The sequence below is a fragment of the Pelodiscus sinensis genome, chromosome 13, assembly GCF_052426305.1.
Source record: "Pelodiscus sinensis isolate ZL-2025 chromosome 13, ASM5242630v1, whole genome shotgun sequence".
Taxonomy (NCBI): domain Eukaryota; kingdom Metazoa; phylum Chordata; order Testudines; family Trionychidae; genus Pelodiscus; species Pelodiscus sinensis.
The window spans coordinates 14,619,995-14,642,831 of record NC_143064.1 but is presented as its reverse complement, the minus strand read 5'-3'; the positions used below and the strand labels follow the sequence as shown (position 1 = coordinate 14,642,831).

Sequence of the window (22,837 nt, the reverse complement as noted above, 5' to 3'; positions counted from 1 at the left end):
ACCCATACAGAGAAAACACCACCAGAAGTGCACTTTGCAACAAGTCCTGGACACAACACACCATCACCACACAATTAGTAGTTTGGAAGCCACAGAATCAAGAATGAAACCATTCTGAAAGCAGCAGTCAAGCACAGATTAAAAAAAATGAAGTGCTTTTCCAAACAACGCCTGCACTCATCTTTCAATATCCAAATATAGTTTCCAATTAAGTCAAACTGCATCTTATGATTACTTCTAGACTAAAGGAAGTCTGACAGCCAAACTCCTGTGCAAGGCAAAGGAGCATACCTCACAAATGCTTTGCAACACGTGGATAATGCCAGAGTTACTTATAAAATGTTTTGTTTCATCCAACCCCCATGGAATGATTTTTCATAAGAAAATAGTTAAGCTTACTTTATGTACTTATTACATCAGCTACAATATTGCATATTTTTACTTCCCCTCCAAACCTCACTTTCTCCACATTAACAAAACAAAATTAAAGTATGTGAAGAAACTAAACATGCAAAAAGAGATAGTAGCCAATTGTAGTTACTTTACCACCTCCAAAACTGTCAACTTCTTCACATACATTAAGATGTGATGAGAAAATACAAACACTGTATTGGATTCTTCACTAAACACAGTAGTACATATGTAATATACAAGTCACCCTTGAAGTGTATATAGTAATATAAATTGAGATATTTGTAAACAGATTAAAAAACTAGTATATTTAAGATTTTAGAATATCTAGGGATACAAAAATCTAATGACAGATTGGCTAGCTCCTAATCACTGTATTCTTATGGATAAAACATTGAACAATAAAGACCTGTACTCTTACGATCAATAATTTGAGCTAGAACAGAGCAAAGAGATTATTATTGAAATTCAGTGTTAATACTATTGAAAGTACCATAAGCTTGCCAATAGCTAAAACAAAAGTCCTGAACCTTTGTATGAACAACACTGAGTCAGAGCCAAATCCTGGCTATCAGTACAAAAGATATTTCCCACACATGGAGTGAAGTGAAACATTTTGTGGTATAATAAAATGGCACACAAATAACTGCAAAAACATGATTATGAATTAGGAATCAGCAAAGGCAAGGATTGATTACAGTCAGCAGAGTAGAAATTTTAATCACTGCTATTAAGTACTGTTACTTGATTTAAGTTACATTAAAAATAAAGATGGAGGAATGCATTTGAAAGGATAAAATGAAAAATATTGATTGTGAGTTGAAAGATTAAAAAAAGAACAGAGAATTAACTTTAGCTTGGTGCTGGGTATTACACTGACTTTACACTGAATAAAAGTCACAGGTAACCTAGTCTTATTCCAGCAACTTTTTTGTTGCTAAATTTGCTCTCCCTCAGATAAATCAATTTGTGCCCCATGCTTATTAGTCTGTTAGGCCTCCTTTGAAATGTCACTAGTTTTCCAGTTCCTCCTCCTAAACTGTCACTTAAATTCAAATGCAGATCTCACAGACAGCTGAGTGCAAAAATAAATACCCTTATACCATTCTGTGCAGGATGAATGAATGAATGATATTGTAGTTTAAAAGCAAATGCTGTCATATGAAATCCCAAAATAAGGATGCAACACAGAATATGGATTGCATTAGTTTAAGTAAATGTTAGGCATGAAGTATTATACATAGTGATGTGTTAACTAAATGTTTGATTTGTGCTGACGGGGTAACAGTTAGCAATTGTCATGTGCACTCTTGCTTTCAAAGCAACTGCTGTCACTTTCAGGTTTTCACTGTACTCCTGTTACCTGAGGGATCTTGTCCATCAGCCGATAATGTAGCAGCACTTTTACTCCTAGCTAAGGAGGCCTGTGTGGGGGCGAAGAGGCGACTGATTACATTACTCTCCAGAGGACTGATCTGGGAGCGACGAGCTGAATGATGGGAACAAATCAAAAAGAATTCAACAGGAAGTCATATAATGAAGAAAATAAGCAAAAAGAAAAGGAGTGTTGTTGTAATCATAGCATTTTCAGAAGTAAATATTAAAGGAAGAAGGAAATACATAGTAATAGTATAGCAGGATTAAATATTGCAATCAAATTTGACTGAATTTGTTGTCTAATTGTTATGTGCAGAGAAAGATATGCAGACAAACATAAAACAGAGATGGAGTGCTGAAATAAATCAAAATATAGGAAGCTTTGAAATCACCTTTGCAGAGGTTATCTTCTTTGGAAGTTAGGATGCAAAGGATATTACAACAGATCAGTGGCACAAACTAGAGAAAAATATCTTTTAAATTATTGCCAACGGTTGTTAGTTGTTGTTAAGTGTTATTTGCGCACACAAGCTCACATATATAGCAATCACTGTCAACTCAATATGAAAAATGGTTCCAAGCATTCTACTTCAGTTTCTCATCAGGGCAAGAGCTGCTAAGAAGGAAAGTTTCAGATGTGTTAATTTAAAGGGAGATTTTGTTAAAGCAGCTGGCATCCATTAGCTTAAAATAAAAAATTATTAGAACGTAATTCTCAGTAAGGAGGTGTCTCGTTCTATAAGGATAGATGTAAAGACAAGCAGAGACTCAGATGAGAACAGATCCTGCCCCTAGCTTGGGGGGCACTAAACTTAGTCCTGTAGCACAAACAGGTAAGTTGCTTGTAAACTGAAAAAAACCCCAGATTTTAAAGCCAGAGTAAGATACAAGAAAGATAATGATTAAAGCGAACTGATTTGTCTTCATCATTTTTTCCAAGCCTTAGCTTCTAGCATGATTAAGTAAAATTCACCAGAACATTACAGTATTTTTGCCAGAGGCAAGACATTAAAAGAGCTTAACCTTCACTACAAAGTTTTCAGATGCAGAGTAAACAGAAGAAATTACTCAAGTAACATAATCCTATCCAATTATACTGTGCATTGCTTTAAAACTGCAAGATTAGGATTTAGTTTTATAAATAGCTAACCACCTGGTCTTTCTTCCTTTTTCACTTTCTCTAGTTCATTAGAAGAATGAGGTTTACTACTCATTCTATTCAAAGATGTGCTCCTCTTCTTTTCTGTTCCTCCTAGAGACCAAGATCAAATGAATATTATTTTTAACATGGCTACATTTCTATCACTATTTTTAACAAGAGATTTACATAGTTGATTTTCCAACTTGCCCACTCCCTTTCTTAAAAAAGGATATTTTGCCAAGAATACCTATAAACCACAATCATTATGCAATACTGCGACCAAACAAGTTGTACATACTTGTTTACTTCTCACCACCCAAAGTACTGCTTCACCAAAAATACTTGCACATAGAAACAGCAGAATTCTGGATACAGTGTTTGATATTACTAATATGTGCATAATTATATCTAAGTCCAAAAGTTCACATTATATACACAATAGTCTACACAGTTCAAAGTGAAAATATTTCCAAACAAAGTCTGGACATTTCAGTTTAAACACAATTTAAATTAGTTTTAAAATATTTCATTTGCTTTTATTTAAAATATATATGTTTCCTGCACCTTTCTGTTCCACCTGTGAACCTTTTGGTGGTGGCTGCTCAGACTGCTGAGAAACTTTGTTACTCAGTCTGTTTAATGAAGTACTTCTCTTTGTGGTACCTGTAAGTGAAATTGCAGATTTCATGTTATATAGAATTTGAAAGTGTTCTTTTAACCGCCTAAACCTCTATTCTATGTACAGCATAAGTCATGGCTGATTGATTCATGGTGTTTTTTTTTTTTTTTTTTTAAACACAACAATTTCATATACAGATTAGAAAGTTAAGGAATAAGAATGATTTTTCCTCTCAAATTATTTGAGAATGCATTTTTATTTCTTGCCACAAAGTGCTTCCAAATCAATGAAGATTCAGTAAAGAAATATATGATAAAGCTCTATATGAACTGAAGAAAGATGTGTTTAAACTAACTTATTTACAGCCGGTCCCTGAGTTGCAAACGGTTGAGTTACAACCGTTTGCATTTACGACCAAAGCTCCCATGGAGCGGTCATGAAGGCAGTCCCTGAGTTACAAACACGACCTGCGCTTACGAACAGAGCGGTTGCTATGTAACTCAACGGGGTCCAAGTTACGGCCAAGTGTTTGGTCCGTAACTCGTTCATAACTTGGGAAGAGGCTGTATAAACAAGTTAATCAAAGAGTATAAAAATGTCTATCAGGCCAATATTATCAGGAGTATAAACATTTCAGAGTGCTTAAAACAGAAGTTGTACATAAATGCACAGGTCAAAGATATAAAACAATTAATCTGATTTGTATTAAATAGAATAGTACCACTTTGGGTATGTCTACACTACAGGTCAAAGTTGAATTAAGATATGCAATTAATATAGCTGAAATTGTGTAACTAAAGTACCTTAACTCTGCTTTGGATGCTGTCTACACTGTAGGAGGTCGAAGGGAGAACACTCTCCCTTCGACTTCCTTACTCCTCTTGGAAGTAGGATACCAGTATCAACTGGAGTGCCCCTCTCCGTTTGAATTAGCTGTCTTAACTAGACCCACTAATTTGAACCCTGGAAAACTGACAGGAGCAGCTTCGATCTTCCTCTGTAGTACTCTTTGAAAGCACATCCCAGTGTGGAAAATGGCTGCTGTATTTTAACAGCTGGATTCTAGCGGTAAGTGGAACTTGAAACCTTGTATTTCATATTTTCTCTACATCAATACTGTTAAGGTGGCTAATAAAAGAAAAGGTTAAATCAGATTAAACTCCCCCCTCCCCTCCAAAACAGCATCGTAGATGACAATGCGTCAGGCTGCACCCAGCACACAAGTTATAACCATTTTCTCAGAAAGAGTCTGACTAGTCATACACAGATGACAGTTTCAAGGCAACTGCACCTGAATTCCTATGGTCCTGCAAGGACACCCACTTAAGATTTCTGGCTCTCAGTCATCACCTCTCTTGGGCACATCCCTGCATCTCACTCCCTTGTAATCAGAGAATTTAAGGTTAAAAAACTGCAATATCCTTACACTGCAATATCTGCAGCAGGCCAGGCCCCCTAAAAACCAAAAAAAAACAAAAACACATCCGTGCTTTCCTCTGCATTTAGATACCTATTACCAGTGGACTGCCTGAAATTATAGGACACCACACTGCTCCTTCTAGGTAAGCATATTTCTTCTTAAGGTAAAAGCATTACAGAGAAAACATTAAAACATAAAGAACCTATATGCATACCAAAAAGCTTGCCAGAGCTCACCCTAACTACAACCTAGAGCTTTGGTAGGGTGTAGCCCTTCAAAGTCCACACCTGGGCTTCCTCTTGGTTACAAGTTCATTCACCTTAGAGTCAGAACCAGAATGAAGGCCCTCAATCAGTTTCGGCCCAGGCTATTTATCCAGAAGTCCTTTCTTTGTCTGGTGGTCTCTGGAGAATTCAGTTTGACCCAGATTATGCAAGCACTCCTAGGACTCATTGGAAGTGTTAATACCTGAATAATTTGCTATAGTCATCCCCTATTGTTTTCATTTTCTGGAACAGCTGTGATCCTTAATTTGGGAAGGAAAAGTCAAATGCACAACTTCAAAATAGGGAGTAACTGTCTAGGTCAGTGGTGGGCAACCTGCAGCCCACTGGCTGCTTGTGGCACATCCAGGTTCTCTGTGGGGTCCATTAGACATTTTGTTTACAATTGCCCACGTGCAGGGTTGCCAGATTCTGATGGCTTCCATATGCTTGTTTTTCCACCCCCCCTTACAGTACTACTAAAGTGGCACCATGCAAAAGCACATGCTGAATGCACACAACATTGACTAAGAGATGTGCACTCCCTCTGCAGCTAAAGCGCTGCTACATTTCAATCGACATACTCCACAAATTCTAAGTATGCAAGCTCAGTAAGCAAAACTATCCCATCCCAGGAGAACTTCTGGCCACAACAATCTTGTGGCCCATTGAGATGAAGGACGGCCACTCATGCAGCTCACTCACTGGTCTAGGTTGCCCATCGCTGGTCTAGATGGTAGTATTACTGAAAAGGATCGGGGGAAGGGATTATAGTGGAGCACAAACTGAGTACGAGACAGTAATGTGACAAAGCTTGGAAAAAAAAAGGCCAATATAATTCTGGGGTGTATTAATAGGAGTGTTGTGTGTGGGACACAGGAGGTAATTGTCCTATTCAGTACTGGTGAGTCCCCAGTGGGAGTACTGTGTCCAATTCTGGGCATTTAAATTAGGAAAGATGTGGACAAATTGGAAAGAGTTCAGAAGAGCAATGTAAATGACAACAAGTTTAGAAAACCTGACCTATAAGGAAAGACTGAAAAAACTGGGCACATTTAGTCCTGAGAAAAGATGAAGGGGCAACCTTATAACAGTCTTCCAACTGTTAAGGGCGGTGAGAGAGGACAAGTAGTAATGGGTTTCATTTGCAACTTTCCAACTATAAGGGTAGTTAAGCTCTGGAATAGGCTTCCAAAGGAGACTGTGCAGTCCCCATCATTGTCTAAACTGTTCTTAAAACTCCCCACCTGTAATAGATGGCCTCAGTTTAGTTGGTCCTGCAACAGAGCAGGGGGCTGGACTTGATGACTTCGAGCCCTACATTTATAGGATGCTAATATACACCATTTATCTTAAGCCACATAATAAAATAGGATTTTCCCCCAAAATACTGGAGGAACTTGCTCTATCAGAGTGTTACACAGAAAGCCAGGAGTTTAGACACTATCCCTTTGACTGTTAGCTGATTAAATATTGTTTCTTTCTGTGCTACTGTGCTGCAAACACATACACATTATACACACACACACACACACACACACACAAATTATGCGTAGTTCCAGACTTCAACAGGGATCATCACACATGTAACATTACCCACATGTGTACCAGATTGCAGAAGCTTCAGGGAAAAAAAAAAAGAACCCTTATCCTTTCTCCTCAATTTATGCATGATTTTTGAAACAATAAGAAATAAGCAGTCCACTACAACTACCCTCTAAACAGGTTAGCATTGCATCACAGAGGATTCAGGGAGATATCTCTTAGCCTTGAAAACATAAAAGGACATGATTAGTGGTGGTGGAATGCATTTTTTACTTTTCTTCCCTAAAAGATGAGCAACCTTCCTAGTTTTTTGGTCTGGAAAAGGCATTGCAATATGCAGGGCTCGACAAATTAAACAATCTACTTGCCCACAGCGAGTAGATTGTAACCCGGAAGAGCCGGGTTCGGGCGATCTGCGCATAGCGCAGCTGGTGAGCAGGGCTCGCCGCAGTTCGGTGAGCCCTGGCAATATGTATTTCATAAGGACTGCAGACTTAAAACTATAACATTATTGGTATTAACTATTGCTTGTACAGAAACTGTATCTTTATAAATCACTCTGTCTGAAAATGTACTTAAATGATACACTTAACGTGTTCTCTAAAATGGAAAAAAATTGACAAAATTCCATTTTCCCAGTTTACTTTATGCATTTGATAGTATTTCCCCTTTTACTATGATTTTACACAGCAACAGAAGAAAAAAACTTTAAAATATGACTGTAAAACCACAAAACTGACAGGAGGACACTGGGGCAAGCGTTATATCAGCAACTCATTTTTAAAGAGTGATTTGATTTCATGTTGGTTATGGCCCAGGCTCAGCAGTGTTTGCTCAAAAAAAAAAAAAAATCTGGAGTAGTGATAAACACCATTGAGGAAACAGGCAATGCTCCATTCCAGAAAAAAATGTATGTACGTCATTAGAGTTTGTAGGGGGACCGCAGGCTATGTCTAAGACTGCCAAAAGGGTCCACACACTATTCTAAATTTGTTAAGGGTCCACAAATGAAAAAAAAAGTTTAAAAAAAATCACTCGTTTATTACACTGGAACTAGTGGTATATGTATACTGCAGGAGTATGAAAATGTCAATGAAACCCCAATTCCCAAGATCAAAGTAAAAAAGAAAACAGAATTCTCACACTTTTTTGCCCATGTTATGATACAATTCTACATGTTACAAGGAATTGGTGCTCAGTAATATGTAAAACATAAGCTCAGGCCATGCTACAGATTTTTAATTCCAAGAGGCAGATTTATTTTTCTTGTGAATATTCAACGAAAGATTGGAAAATAGATGTCTTCTGTGCAACTTAAAAAAAAATGTTTACTATAATCTAATATTGAATCTGTAATTTATAGCATGCAAAACCTTTGGTGCGAAATGGGTAATTCATAAATCATTCACCAAGATTTGGCTTTAATAAAACTAAAACCTAGAAATATGACAAGAGTACTTTACCATTAACTCTTGTGCACTAACCCAGAGATAACCAAGGATTGCGTCAAAGACTTCCACAGTCTGCTGGATTAATAAATTGGGTAAAATGCATTTGAGATCACACGAGAAATGAATTAAAAAGTAGGCTAGAGGAACAGTACACTCATCATCTACTCCCCCCCGCCCAAAAAAAAAACACAATCAAATAATTCCCTCCAAAACCACTTACTCCGATCAGGAGAGTTTAGAAGGGCGGCAGAAGATGACAAACGTTTGTTGATGACAGCTTCTGTTTGTTTGAGGTTTGCTGTGGATGTGGAACGTTTGTTGGCTGCAGAAAGAAATGTTTATTTTAACATTTATCTTGAGCGCAGAAAAAGTGTCCTTTAACATATTTCTTTGGGGATAAATCTGGAAGCATAAGTATTTCTTCCCAAAAGCCATTTTAAGGATTTTAAAAGTTGGTTAAATAGGTATCCATGTAACCAATGAAAATCTCAGCAGTTATATGCTGCCAGTTCTGCAGTATAAAACGTATATAACCTTTATACTGCAGAGCCCGCAGCAAAACCTCCTTGGGAGGGTGGCTGCCATCCCCTGCCAGCCCTGTTCGCAGGTAGGTGGTTTCCTTGCCACAGCTCACCAACACCATTAACTGATAAGCATCACCTTATCGGTTACACGCTAACATCCCTAAGCCATTTCCGGTTTTGCTCTGGTTCTTTTACACAGTATTTCCCACTTGAGGATCTCAACGCACTATACAAGCAATTCACAAATCACAAAACCCTTTGAGGTAGGTAAGTATCTCTTAGTAGTGCATGCTAAAAGTAGCACAAATCCAATTGTAAAAAACTAAATTTCTGCACATTATGCTGCACGCATATCAAATGTTATAGCAAAGCTAGTTAATGGTAGCAAATAAGGCCACACTAAAGGGAAATTAGGGTTATTAATCTTAGAAAGAGCTTCTTTTCCCTTTTCAAAAGGCTCCTCCACATGCTCTGGCAGTTTCCTCTAGAAGCAGCCAATAGATGGGGACATGACTGGATTGACCTGCCTATATGACATACTGGATACTATGTGCGTGTCTGTATCAACCCCGGAATTGCTAGATTGCTATCCTCCCTGATACAACGACTATATTGTAAACAGGTGCAGAATGACAGCAAAGTAAAAGTAGAATGAGAATGAAGAGAAGCTTCCTTTTTAGGACATTCCACTCCCACAGCATGAACTGAAAGATCTATTGTATAGCACCTGAATAGTAAATGCCAGAAATGAAAATTTAAGTTTGGGACACTTTTTGTAGGTAGACACAGAGGTTATGTTATCAGGGAAGACGCTAGAGAACTGGGGTAGCTGCAACAACTTTTGGAATTTTTATATTAGCTTCATGAATTTTCAATAGTTATTTCCCATCACTTCCTTGCTTTCCTTATTTTTTCTTTTACTACAGGATGTGTACTAAGGCGAGATTTTCGACAGCACACAGCAATGGTCTGACAACCCACATCAACTTCAGTTAATCAAAAAGTCAACTGACTCCAAGTATAAGTGATATATAACATTATAAAATTAAACCTGAGTGTTTTGCTTGCTCTAAATTAGATTTCAAAATTGTCATGAAAATTGGGTATGCTATTATGCTGGGATGCAAAGGGAGGATAAATGAAATCACAGAGTCAAACATTACTCATTAATTTTGCTAAGCAATGCTATTTATAGTTCAGCAGGTATACAGGTTCTCAGAGCCTCTCTTTACATTTACTCAATGATACAGCAGATGAAACTCAAGGGTGAGGCTCTAATCAGCTATCCCTAACTAGCTGATCAGGATCTACCAGTAGATCTTGGAGCTTCTGACAGGTGATCCTGACCGGTTTGGCTGGGAGGCACTTCAGCTGCCCTTCTCCCCACTGCCCTGCTGCTCCTGCCCAGAACATCAGAGCTTGTTGCACAGGGTGGGGGAGACAGAGGCAGAGGGGGGCACTGATATCTCTCTGTCCTGCTCCCCTGTAACCCATCTTCACAGAGTGAGGAGGGCAGAGCCTCGGCCAAGGGGTGAGGCAGGTGTATTTGGGTTTGAGCTAGATCCTGGGCAGACTTAAATTCAAAAAGTGATCTTGTGCTTAAAATGGTTGGAGACCATTTGTCATAATCAGGAGTGCTGACCAGCACCTGGTGACTAAGGGGTTAACTAATGCCTCCTGTACCATGTCAGGTTTCAGGTGGTCAGCCAATGACAATGCAGGTAGAAATTTCAAACTGGTAAAGAGGAGTTTCTCTGTTTCTTTGTTTGAGATTTAGAGCAGTTTCTTCCAAGACTGGGGGGAGATGGGAGCAGGGTCAGACTGAGGCACAGGTGAGTCAGACAGCTGCCCGGGGCGCCAACTGATGGGGGGCGCCTGATGGCAGCTGTAAGGGGCGCACAGTGTCCCACAGCACTGGCCCTGTGGCGCCGGCCAGCAGTGCCCTTCCCCCCATGGCCGTGGGGCCCTGCACAGCCCGGCGCATGCGCTAGCAGCGGTAGCTGGGCCGATCTGGGCAGCGCATGCGCCAAGCGCCCCGGGGGCAGGCCCCAGGCTGTGCGCCAGCAGCTGTGGCTGGGTCGGGCAGCGCATGCACCGAGCGCCCCGGGGGGGCGGGCCCCGGGCTGCACGCCAGCAGCCTTAGCCAGGCCGTGCATGCGTCATGTGCCTGGGGGCGGCACCATGCACCTGAGGCACCATAAGGGCTCAGGCCGGCCCTGGATGGGAGACACTTTTCTTTCCAGTAAATAGGGAAAAGTTTAGATAGTGCGTCAGGATTTGTTGTTTCTCCTGGTTGGGAATTTGGAACTAATGTCTGAGCTGTTAAGTGTGTTTTTCTTGTCCTGTTTTGTAACTAAAGCTATTAGCTCAGGGGGTTCCCCTGAGTACCAAGATCAATTGGTGGCTCTTTCCATCTAGCCACTTTACTATGCTTGAAACTGTAGTTTTGTTTTGATAATAAAAGTAAGTTTCTTTTTCTAATTAACTGGAATGGGTTGATTGTTGTGTCCTTTGACTCAGTGCCTAGTTACAAGGGCAGAGTCCACTGTTGTCTGTGAATCCTCTCTGTTTTTCCTAACTCCAAGTAAAATGGAAGTTGGGGTAGGGGAGAGTTTTACCTTAGGGAGGTGATTTCCCAAGTGATCTCTTTCCTGGTTTTCTTGGCATTACTTGGGTGGTGGCAGCAGATTTCCCAAAATCTGGGTATTAGGATTTTGGAGGGAAGATTTTTGTACCAGAGCCTGTAGAGGCAAGGTTTTGGAGTGCCCCCACTTCTGCATTTGTCGTGCCAGATGGGGCAGCCTTGGCACCATTGCTCTAAGCTGCTCAGCAGCACACCTTCCCAGGTGATTAATCAGTTTCTGGGATTTTGCTGTCAAGGATTCTATGTATTTTATTTACAATATTGCCATTTCTCCCTGTGTTACAGACTGAGTCCCTCCTACCCCTGCATTCGTTAGTTAGCGTTAACCACTTCTCTTAATACCATAGTAAAATGCTTGATTGCAGGTTATTTATTTATTATTATTCCTAAACATCAGTGGGGAATAATCTCAAATAATGTGCATTATTCTCAATGTATGTTTTCAGTATATAGGATCTTCTGGATGTTCTTGTGACACCTGATTCAGTATGCTTTACTATTTATATACCTGTGATTTCACTGATCTCAGACAGATTCATCTGGCTTTGTCACATGAAACTGGTTCTGATCATGATAGAATGTGCCAAGAAAGAAAGATTGCTGGGACCACATTTTCTTGGATCATGAATTACTAGACTTGAAAGGCTTTTCTGAAGTATCTGGAATAGCTTTAGTCTCCCAGCATATTTAAAAGCAGAACCACCACTCTCTCAATCTGCCACATGAACAGTCAGAAGAGAATATCACAAATGTTGTGTAACTTTTCTGTTGGAGAAACTGAAATACTATCAATCAATAACGTGATAAGAAACCACAACATGACAGACATTTTTCGGACACTGAAAAAGGGGGAGTTACCATCACCATGGAGTCCAAGGACTGATAGGTACACAGATGTTAACAAAAGAGGAACAAAAAGATTTTTATACAAATCAATTTGATGTAGTGTAGGTAGCAGATTAAAGGGGCATATTATTTATACTCCACAGCTATATTAGATCTGAAGTTAGAGGCGATAAGCAATCTTTGAGAAGGGGGAAAAAAGGAAGCAACTGATACAAGGGCAGATTTTATACAATCCTGCTTGGGTGAGGTGGCTAAATCTGAAAACTGAATCTCAAGATTAGTTTATGGATACAAAAACTAATGGGGGTGATTGCACACAGTTCTGGATAAGCATTCATTATCTATTTCTCTCTGCATCTAAATTTTGAGTTCTGATGTGAAGTTAACTGATTTCAGCAGAGTAGAACTGTAGAAAGCCTATTCTCCTTGCTCATTAAGCACAGGAAGACTTAGAGAACTGAACATGACAGGAGTGCAATCATTTGTTTCAATTTTCTCAAGTGATCTTAAAAAAATTAATTCACAGAATTTTATCTTTAGAGAGCAAAAAATGGATAGCAGGTATATGGCTGTCCAATCTTGCATCAGTGTGAATTGAATCTTCTAGCACCAGTGCTGTAATGTCTGCTTTACCTTTATTGCTTGCTGTTTCCAGACAAAATAGTTTAACCAAAAACCAAACCCAACCAAAAACAAACAGCCCAAGATGAAATTAAGCTGCTTAGAGAGACTTCAGATTAAAATTGGTTTAGGCTGCTGGACAGAACAGTTTTATTCAAAATCCGTAAAGGGGAACAAAAAAAGGGCATGCACTCCTTAATGAAACTTGAAGATGTATACACACAGCATCCATGTTTGTTATGTTACATCAGAAATATGAGGCCTGGACCTCAATTTTTGAGGGACCTGGATAGTTACATCAAGAATGAGAGGTGAAATATGGTCAAGACTTATGTCCTTCAGAAACAAGATAGAAGAAAAGGTTTATTAGTGTAAAATAAAATTGAAGCTGTATAACGATGACCAATAAAAAGCACATATTGTTTTTTGCTGTCATTTAGCAATGGGGAAAACAAAAGAGCAGAGATAAATACGACAAAATTTGATATCCTAATCTGGCTCACAAGAGAAATTAGTCTAGATAGTGGGAAACAGCTGGAATACATACTCAGGCTCCCATGTTTAAGAGATGCGAACCAATCCAGTCAAACTGGTTCATTTTGGAGAAGACTGCCAATTCATGCTGAGGGAAGCAGGAGAAGAGGGAACAATGTGCACTTCTGCTATGGTTGCCAAAATAAGCTGTGGCAGTTAAATCATGCTCAATTAAATTTACACTGAGTTTTCAAGCCTCATAATGTCAGCATTATTAAACAGCTGGACTAGATTAGTAACACTACAAGCATGCACAGACTTCAGTGCTCATAGACTTAGCTGGGTCTCACATAAAGGGGCTGCTTTTTAGCCCTTATTTACAAAAGTTAAAATTTCCTTCATTGCACTTCAGCCAGGTCTACACTAGAAACTTTGGACAACATAGCTATGTTGATCCGGGGCATGAAGATTCATGGTCCCTGCTCTGACAGATGTTGCTGTGCCGGCAAGAACGTCTAATGTAGATGGAGTTATATCAAGCAATTATTTTGCTGGAATAAACTTTACCAACAAAAATTAGTTTGGATGGTATAAACAGTGTACACATTAAAGTGCTTTTCGGGCTGTAATAAGTTACCAAAGCATTCAGCTGTACAGCTGGCCTTAGAAACCATTTGAACGGTTTATAAATTAGTCTGTGACTGTATTTCAACGTCTTCCACAGAAGATGCTAGTAAGTCAAAGGAATTTTAAAAGTGGCATCACTGTCTCTCACTGGAATAACTATCACTCATTTTTTGCAAAATCTTTCAATAGAAATTATATGTAGTTAAAGGAATAGGCTCCCCAAAATATTTGTCTGTTATACATCATGAAAAGTATAATTTGTGAAACATACCAATTTGTGCACTGGAGAGTTTCTCCAGCTACTATTTATACTGTTTACAAAGTAACATCACTATTTACAAAATTCTGGTTTACAGAGTCCTGTATCAATATATATTTGACATATACCCAGAGCCAGAAAGATCCCCCATTTTCTCAATGCTTTATAGCCTCGTTATCGAGGCAATGAACTGCGGATAATATCTTGTCACAGATTTCCTTATGATCTCATCAACGGAAAGTCCCACCTTCATGGGCTGGGACAGATTGTTAAAGATTTAGGGCACTTCATCCACAGAGGACCAAACGTGCTGCTTCTGCAGTGCTCTGAGCCCTTGCTGGCCTAGATCTAGTAATAGAGCTACATAAAAGTAACTCCCTTTAACTCCAATCAGTGACAGTGAGAATTCCTGTTCAAAAGGTTAGTGGTTAGTGTTTAAAAAAAATTGAAAAAAGCAAAAGGTCATTTTGGTATTCAATACTACCAGCTCCACCTTCATCTGCAGTCTGTGGCTCTGTAGAAGAACAAGATTTGTAAGATAAGATTAAGTGCTATCCAGCCTTGTGATTTAATTCAACAACAAAGAAACGGGGAAGGTGGAGAGAATACTTATAAACTGTATGTTGAAATAATTGCCTTAATTATAAGACTTATGCTCTAGATATAGCTTGACAGCCTACACCTCAATTAGTTCCACCTTCATTATTTTTGACACAATTCCAACAACAGAGTGAGGACACAAAAGTGAACTCGGGTATATTTTTTATTTCTGCGCAGTTACTTTTAAATTTCTATCGACTCACATACATACTGTCCCTCCTTCCAGCTGGAACTTGAGACGTTATTAATAACTGATTACAACAAGTTTCATTTTCCCTTAAAATATTTTTATTGCTCAGGAAAGTGAGGACCCAACCATGCTTACAGCCACACACCGTAAATGCCACCTTTCAGATCTCCTTATTTCCAAGGCATTTCAGTCAGAGTCCAAGGCCAGAAGGGACCATTCAATCAATTAGCCTGGTATCCTGTACACCACAGGGCCACAGGACTTCCCCAAGATAATTCTTAGAGCAGCTTTCAGACAAACATCCAATCCTAAATTAAACAGTAATGGAGAACTGACCACAATCCTTGGTAAATTTCAATGGTTAACCACTCTCACTGGGTAAAAAGCTTCCCTTATTTTCATTCTGAATGTGTCTAGCTTTAACTTCCTGTCATTTAATTGTATTACACCTTTTCCTGATAGGCTGAAGAGCTTATTATTAAATATTTGCTTCCCAAATAGAACTGAAAGCAACCAGCCCTTAGTCTCTCTTTATTAAGCAAAAGAGAGACTCAAGGAACTTAGTATCACTACAATGCTTGTTTTCTAGCCCTTTAATTATTCTTATGGGTCTTCTCTGAACCTTCTCCAATTTATGAATATCCTTTTGAATTGTGGGCCCCAGAACTGGACACAGTATGCTAACAGCAGTCACACTTCTCTACACCTACCCAAGACTCCTGTTTATGCATGTGAGGACCGCATTAGCTCTTTAGCACATACCACCACACTAGGAGCTCTCTCGTTCAACTGATTACTCACCATAACCCCCAAAATCTTGGCAAGCAGTGACGCTGAAAAAGTCTTTCATCTCATAGAAATTACCTAACTCTTGTTCATTAGCCACATTAAAAACACATATTGTTCGCTTACATCCAACTTACGAAGCAATTCAGAGTCCTCTAAATCAAGTGACTAGTCTTCATTATTTATCACTCCTCCAAGTATAAAATAAATATTTAACACTTCTGCCTTTTTGGAATTATTATTGATAAGTCTACCAGTTTGTTTTCTCTGGATTCATTTTGTTTATAATATACTTAACTCTTTATTATCACTCACTCTGCTGTCCAAGATTTCTCAGTGTTTCTTTGCTTCCCTTTTCAATTTTCTACAATTCCTAACTTTTGATTTATATGCATTACTATCAATTTCACCTTTCTTCCATGTGTTATATTTTTAAATTTAAAATCCATCTTCACTTCTCTTCTAAACTGGATTGGTTAACCAGCATAACCATCTTCCTCAATTATGGGATTCTGGCTTTTGTGTGTTTTTAAATTAATCTCAGTTATCCTTCACAGTTTGCAAATCAATGTCTTCTTCCTAGCTGATCTAGCTCAATTATCATCAGGCTTTGTGAAACCTGACCTAATAAGGGACCAAGTATATATACTACTAGTGTGGACTTCATTATGCTTGTACATTATAAATAAGACCTAGTCACGAACATTTGTACCTAAACTGCCATTAATTTTTAGTTCTGTGATTAGTTCATCTTCATCTGCAGGACAAAGTCTTAAAGAATTCCCTCGTGTTGGCGAAAACACTTTGGAGTTAGGAAGTTTTCATGTAGTGTTTAGAATTCCAATGTTTTAGTATGGCCAGCGGGAGACCTCCAGTATATGTCAGTCGAACCCAAGTTCCCCATGATCATGCAGCTTTTTCCCTTATACATTATAGATAAAACATTAAGGAGGCAGCTCATCCTACTCCACTGTTCCACTATTCCGCTTCTAATAAGCAAAAGCTACTAATTACATTAAATTATATGATGGTTTTATAAGAAACGTTTTAAGACCAACTACATTTAAAATATGTAATTTAAGGTGAGATTCAACACAGATCACATAGCTGAAAAGCTTCAGCTTTAACCCCTGTGCTATCTTACCCGTTTAACTATTACTTAAAACACAGAACATCAATTAGTATTCAAAACATGTCTATTAAAGGATGCATTTTGAAGGCATTTTACATATCAGATGCACATTCATTACACAATAATGGTATTAAATAGAAATAGTTAAAACATTGTAAATGCTACTTCTTATTTAGTCTTCAGGATATCTTGAATATATCATAAATCAACGTAATACACTCAATTTTAGCTACACTTACCAGTCTTGCTGTCTGAATCTGATGTTACAGACCCTCCCCATGACCACCTCTTCTGTCGTGTTTCCATCCGTTGGCTCCGCTCCAAGGTACGATGCACAACTGCTTCATAGCGCTCCTATTATCAAATAATATCACTGTAAGGCTATAACCATTATTAAGCACAACTACGTTCAACACAAAATCTTTCTTCCTTGAAAAGTCTGAATTCTAGCAAAAACATCTGTTTTCCCTGCACCATGTGTTTAATTCTAAAACAAATATGCAAAAAGACTGATGACTCCAAATTAAGCACAAATATAGTGCACAAATATTCCTCTAACAAGCAACATATAATATTTTCTTATTTAAACTAATAACTGGGTATATCCTATTGTGAATATCCATATTTGTTAGACTAGCAAATATGCTTTTCCTCTTGCTTTGTATTCTTCTGCTCCAGACATTTTGAATGTTTTTACACAGATGTGTGAAAAAAGTTTGAATTGTTAACTCTAATAGTCTAAGTGCATTTAATCAAGGATCTGCTGTAGTCACTAGGTATCAGTTCAGAGAGATTATACAAAATGCCACCACTTATCCACAGGTGTCTTGATTATCAGAGACTTAAACATATAAAGTGGGAGGAAGGATTATAAAAATCTCAAGTGTTTAAATGGTAAATTCTAGCTTTCAAAGAAGTCACTAAGGTACAAAACTCCAGAATTCTCCTGAAATAACTTAGAATTATTTTCAAGCATCCATATATTAAACAATCTTAAATATATAAAGTAAATTAGTAGAGACATCCTTCTCTGTGAAAGACGACTTTTAATTAACATTCCATTGGATGCTGAATGTTGGTTAAGGATTTTTTTTTTTTAAAGAAAAATAGTTCTCTTATAAGAAGAGAACTCCATGAACTCCATGGCTCAGCTGCTGACAGAAAATACTGCTACTTACTGAAATATGAATAAAATATTTTTTAAATCTGTTTGAAAAGATAGTATAATATTTGTTAATGCACATTTTTCAAGTACTATACAAACTTCTCTAAACATGAAGGATTTTTGCCATCAGCTTCAATGGAAGTAGGATGGGATTCAAAAGAAGTTAAAACTTAAAAGAAAAAACTATGACAAGCTGAAAGTCTGTTTTAACTTGTAAACACTGGACTTCAACAATAAGTTGAACATTACTAACATCTGGAACAGCACAGAAGTACAGCTCTCCCTCTATCACAGGTGTTTATGTCATCCAGTGGAGAGGGAAACCAAAACCCAGAAAATTGAACTCCAGTCCTACCATATAAAAAGGATTACACAGTTTACTTTTAATAGACCTCCTTTTCCACTATACTCAAGGTTTATAAGCATATGGGACTACCTAGCTGTGAAGATCAACAATAGGTTCATTTTGCTGAAACAGTAAAGAATCAGTATTTGTCATCGATACATTAAAAGATACCAAGGGACAAGTTACCCAAACAATTCTCTCCCTTAAGGGAACATGGAAGCCTACTGACCTCAATATGAATTTCACAATGCAGACTAAAATCTCTCTGGATAAAGTTTGGAATTTCTTTGGTGACAAAAGAACTTGGAAGGAAAGGATAAAGATGCCCCAACCCATGAATAGGGAGATCTTATTTGCCAGGAAGGGCTTTCCAGGAAAATAGTCTTTGGAATGATTGCAGATTATCTTCCTCTAAAGAAGAGAAGGGGCTAACTCCAGCCAGGTTTATTTTACAGACTTCTGATACAGTCTAGGGCCCTTCTTCTGAAATCTTGGACAGAACTAAGATGTAAATGCCCAAAGTATCTGGACAAAGATCAATAGAACACATTGCTACTAGGATTTTTTTTTAATTATTTGTATTGCAGCAGAATTTAAAACGGTCCCAATCAGGGATTAAAGCTCCACTGTACCATCTCAAAACGATTACAGTCTAAGTATTATCAGACACACAACCTATATCTATCTATCTATATCACATAGCTAATAATTCACTTAAGTCTTAATTACTGACATTAAACAATAAATTCTTTAATCTTAACAATGAGGCTTTTATGATTAGTCTCAGGCAGGTGCCATTAAATCTTGCACTTGTTCTCAGTATGGTGATTCCTTTCTTAAATTACCTGTTTTAAGTCTCCTGTGGTAAATTATTAACCAGAAATGATTTGCCTCAAGCATGAAACAAAAAATGAAAAAATATGGTTTGCTGCTTTTATCATCCATTGTGCTTGGTAAATTTTGGAGTGGAAGAAGATGTGTTATTGGTAAATAATCAACAGTTTATATTAAAAATAAAGGGTTTTTTAAAATCACATTTCTCATTATCCAGCTCTTGTTGACAATGCAGCGTATTCGGGTTAGACTAGTCATTAGGCAAAACTAAAAAAAGACTCTTGCCCATGTGCTAGCTTCTGGGTATGTAGAGGTCTACATCTGATTATCTTCTAAGGAAAAGATCTAGTAAAGTTCAGATTAATATCAATTAGAGGCTGATTTGTCAGGGATTGGATTCCCTGACAATTCAAATAAATGGTTTCACAAATAGACACTGGTGTTGCCTTCAGGATAAACTTTGGAGAAAATGAAGGTAAAAACAGCGCTTTTTTGTTCCAAGAGATGTAGTTCTATTAGATGGCAATTCCATCCTGGACCAACCTCCAACAGCAGATGCCAAACATTTTTGCTTGTTTTTCAGCAATGTAAGTTATTTCTTTAGTTGCTAAACTGAAACACCTGGGACTTAATTATCTCAAACAACAAGAGTGTAACACAGGGCTGGGCAAAATACAGCCCGGGGGCCAGATCTGGCCCGTCAAGCCACCAGATCTGGCCTGCAGACCACCCTACCGGAACCCTCAGGCACACGCAGTTGCTGCCATTTAAAACACAGCCCCTGGGGCTCTTTGGTCTGCAGGGAGGGGTAGGCTGCATGCAATCTCCCCACCCCCAGCCCAATCCTCAACTCCTATTGGCCAGAAACAACTGGCCAATAAGAACTGACCTCAGCCAATCTCTCTCAGCTCCTATTAGCTGGAAACAGCAAGCCAATCTGAGCTGCGAGATTGGCCTGAGAGACTGGAGCAGTGCAAGCCTCTTCCCCCACCCAGAGTTGAGAGCCACCTGGAGGGAGCAGCCTATATTTTTAAGCGGGTTGGGGCTTGCAGCAGGCAGGGAGCACAGCCTAACTAGAAGGGGCTGCAGCCTGCTGACCAGGAGATACTTAAACTCCTCCCAGCCAGCCTCTGGCACCCCAACCCTTCCTGCACCTCAACTCCCTCCCCTGATCACCATCCAAACCCTCTTCACCTGGTGACAACTCCCTCTGAGCCCCTGCACTCCTCCCCGAGGCTAGAATCCTCCCCTGCACCTAAACACCCTTCCTGAGCCTACACCCCAATACCCTGATGCAGGTCACAACCCCCTCCCTCCACCCAAACACCCTCTCAGACCCCACACCATCTCCTGAACCCCAATCCCTATCCCCATGCACCCTTCTGCACCCAATCTTGACCCTGCACCCCCTCCACAGAAAAGTGTGGCCCCTTGACCATTTACCAAAACTTTGGAGTGGCCCCCAACCAAAAATTACCTTCCACTCCTGGTGTAACAACTTTCAAGTGGAAGAATTGCATGCAACACACACTCAAGAGGAACACTGGGCAACTGAAAATGGCACAAAATGTACGTGCAGCCATTGTAGGATAGATGATGCTTCTAAAAGTACAGAATGTCCATGTTCAGTCAGAGGGAAAACAAAGTGAGAGAGATAGTAGTAAGGATAACTAGATAAGGCAAAAAGAGTAGCCTGATCAACCGCACAAAAGGTGACATCATTAGTAGTCACACAGGAAAACTCAAGCAGTGGAAGCACATGTAAAATACATCAAGTTTCAAAACCATGTTAGTTCTCTAGAAACAGAAAAACTTGCCAAAAAAGTGTAAAATGTTAGGGATATTTTCACAAAACTTAAGTATGTTAAAAACCATTAAAACAAATCAAGATAACTAGCTAACATTCCCTTTGGAACAGGGAGAGCTAGGACTGACAAATTAACTGTGTAACAAAATAATTGACCCTCATAGCAAAAAGGTAACATAGATGCTTTTAATAGAGTAGGAATTCCAATAACTTTCAAAAGAACAACTGATCAACATACTTCTGCTATTGTCAAATAAACCATTTCATGACAGATATAATTTAGACAGTTTCCACAATGTTGCATAGCAACCATGAACAGTACCTTTTCTGCCTCTATTTTTTGTTTTCTTTTTTCTTCTACTGCAGCTCTTCTCTGTTCTTCTTTCTGTTTCTGTTCTTTCAACTTTCTCTGCTTTTCTTCCATCTGTTTTTCATACTGGAGTTTTGCTTTTTTTTCCTTTTCAAATATTTGTGTTTCTTTGGCAGCTATATGTGTTTTAAAACATTTAAATAATTAAATTTAAATCAAGCTTTACAAGTATTCACAAATATTACAATTGACAAAGGTGAAAAGCATATTAGGCCACTTTTGCAACATAATACCCCTCTAGCTGATCTAACTCAGATGTATAGGTAATCTTGCAACTGAATCCAGCCACCTATTCCATTTTGTCCCCAGTTCTAAGAACAGAGCGGAACATTTTCTTAAGTTCTACAATTTATGATGTGTAAGCTTTTCAGGGTAGAGAATGTGCCTTATACTATGCATAAATCTGCTGTTCTCATACTATTAAAGCCTTAGTAGGAAGATGGGCAAAGGAAAACTTAATATGGATTTCTATCACATTTCCCACCCATTTACATGCAATAAAAAAAAAATCTAAATGAATGAGGAAATATGGCAAGAAAACATGATAACTAACACAACAGAGTTCAGATTACATATACTTTCTCATAAGTTCAGAGTCTTCCACAACATACTTCTGGACGGCACAGTTTAAACGCAAGCCCAAAAGTAACAAAACAAATTAACTAAAAATTGAACAGAATAGCAGAGAAGCCTGAGGCCAGCAGGAAGAAATTAACTAAATGGACAAGTCACTGTACTAGTACACAGACCGTCTCTGAGCTTCACCACACATGTAGATGAATGGCCCACATTTATACCACCTTTCCTGAATAACCCTGGTTTTGTTATCTAAAATGAAGTCCGGTATAAATGTATTTGATAAAGACTCAATGCAGGAGTCTTTTATTCTTTCTAGAAGCTGAAGAAAGAGATAATGTAGAAGACAATCAAGCAGTTCAGATGGCTAAATATTCTTGGATCATTAATAACATTGTCTGAATGATATATACAAATCTGTCAAAGGTCTTGTCTATCCTGATACTTTTCTCAAAATGTCACATTCACCAATATTATGGCACTGGAAGGTTACAGTACTAGGACTGGGTACTAGGGATGTAAACCATAAGCATTTGCTTATCGGATAGTTGACACACTAATTGACTAGTTACTTCCTCTCCTTGCTGCCTCTAGCAGAACGGGGGGAGGGGAGGGAGAAGAGATGGAGGTGCTTCAAAGCAGCAACACTAGATGTAACCCAGGGCCTGCCGCTTTGAAACACTGCATGGAGCCTGGGGTCAGCTGGGACTCTCCCTCTGACCTGGACTTCATGCAACACTGCCACTTTGAAATGCTGTGTGGCGCCTGGAGCCGGACTCCCCACAGTGTTTCAAAGCAGCAGCACCGCA

The 22,837-nt window shown here is 38.7% G+C and overlaps 1 protein-coding gene across 9 annotated transcripts in view; it reads right to left on the bottom strand.

The window, feature by feature from the left end:
- Positions 1 to 22,837, bottom strand: part of MAP7D3 (MAP7 domain containing 3) — a 75,451-nt gene that overhangs the window by 32,716 nt on the left and 19,898 nt on the right. For 5 of the 9 annotated variants that reach the window (XM_075941029.2, XM_075941033.2, XM_075941031.2 and 2 more), the window contains exons 4-10: positions 21,405 to 21,568; positions 17,170 to 17,284; positions 14,707 to 14,736; positions 8,448 to 8,549; positions 3,494 to 3,592; positions 2,942 to 3,040; positions 1,775 to 1,900 (exon numbers count right to left, since the gene is read on the bottom strand). In XM_075941029.2, coding sequence (XP_075797144.1) covers positions 1,775 to 1,900; positions 2,942 to 3,040; positions 3,494 to 3,592; positions 8,448 to 8,549; positions 14,707 to 14,736; positions 17,170 to 17,284; positions 21,405 to 21,568 — 735 coding nt within the window. The remainder of the gene's footprint in view (positions 1 to 1,774; positions 1,901 to 2,941; positions 3,041 to 3,493; positions 3,593 to 8,447; positions 8,550 to 14,706; positions 14,737 to 17,169; positions 17,285 to 21,404; positions 21,569 to 22,837) is intronic. The other 4 variants (XM_075941036.2, XM_075941037.2, XM_075941030.2 and 1 more) reach the window with 3 other exon arrangements.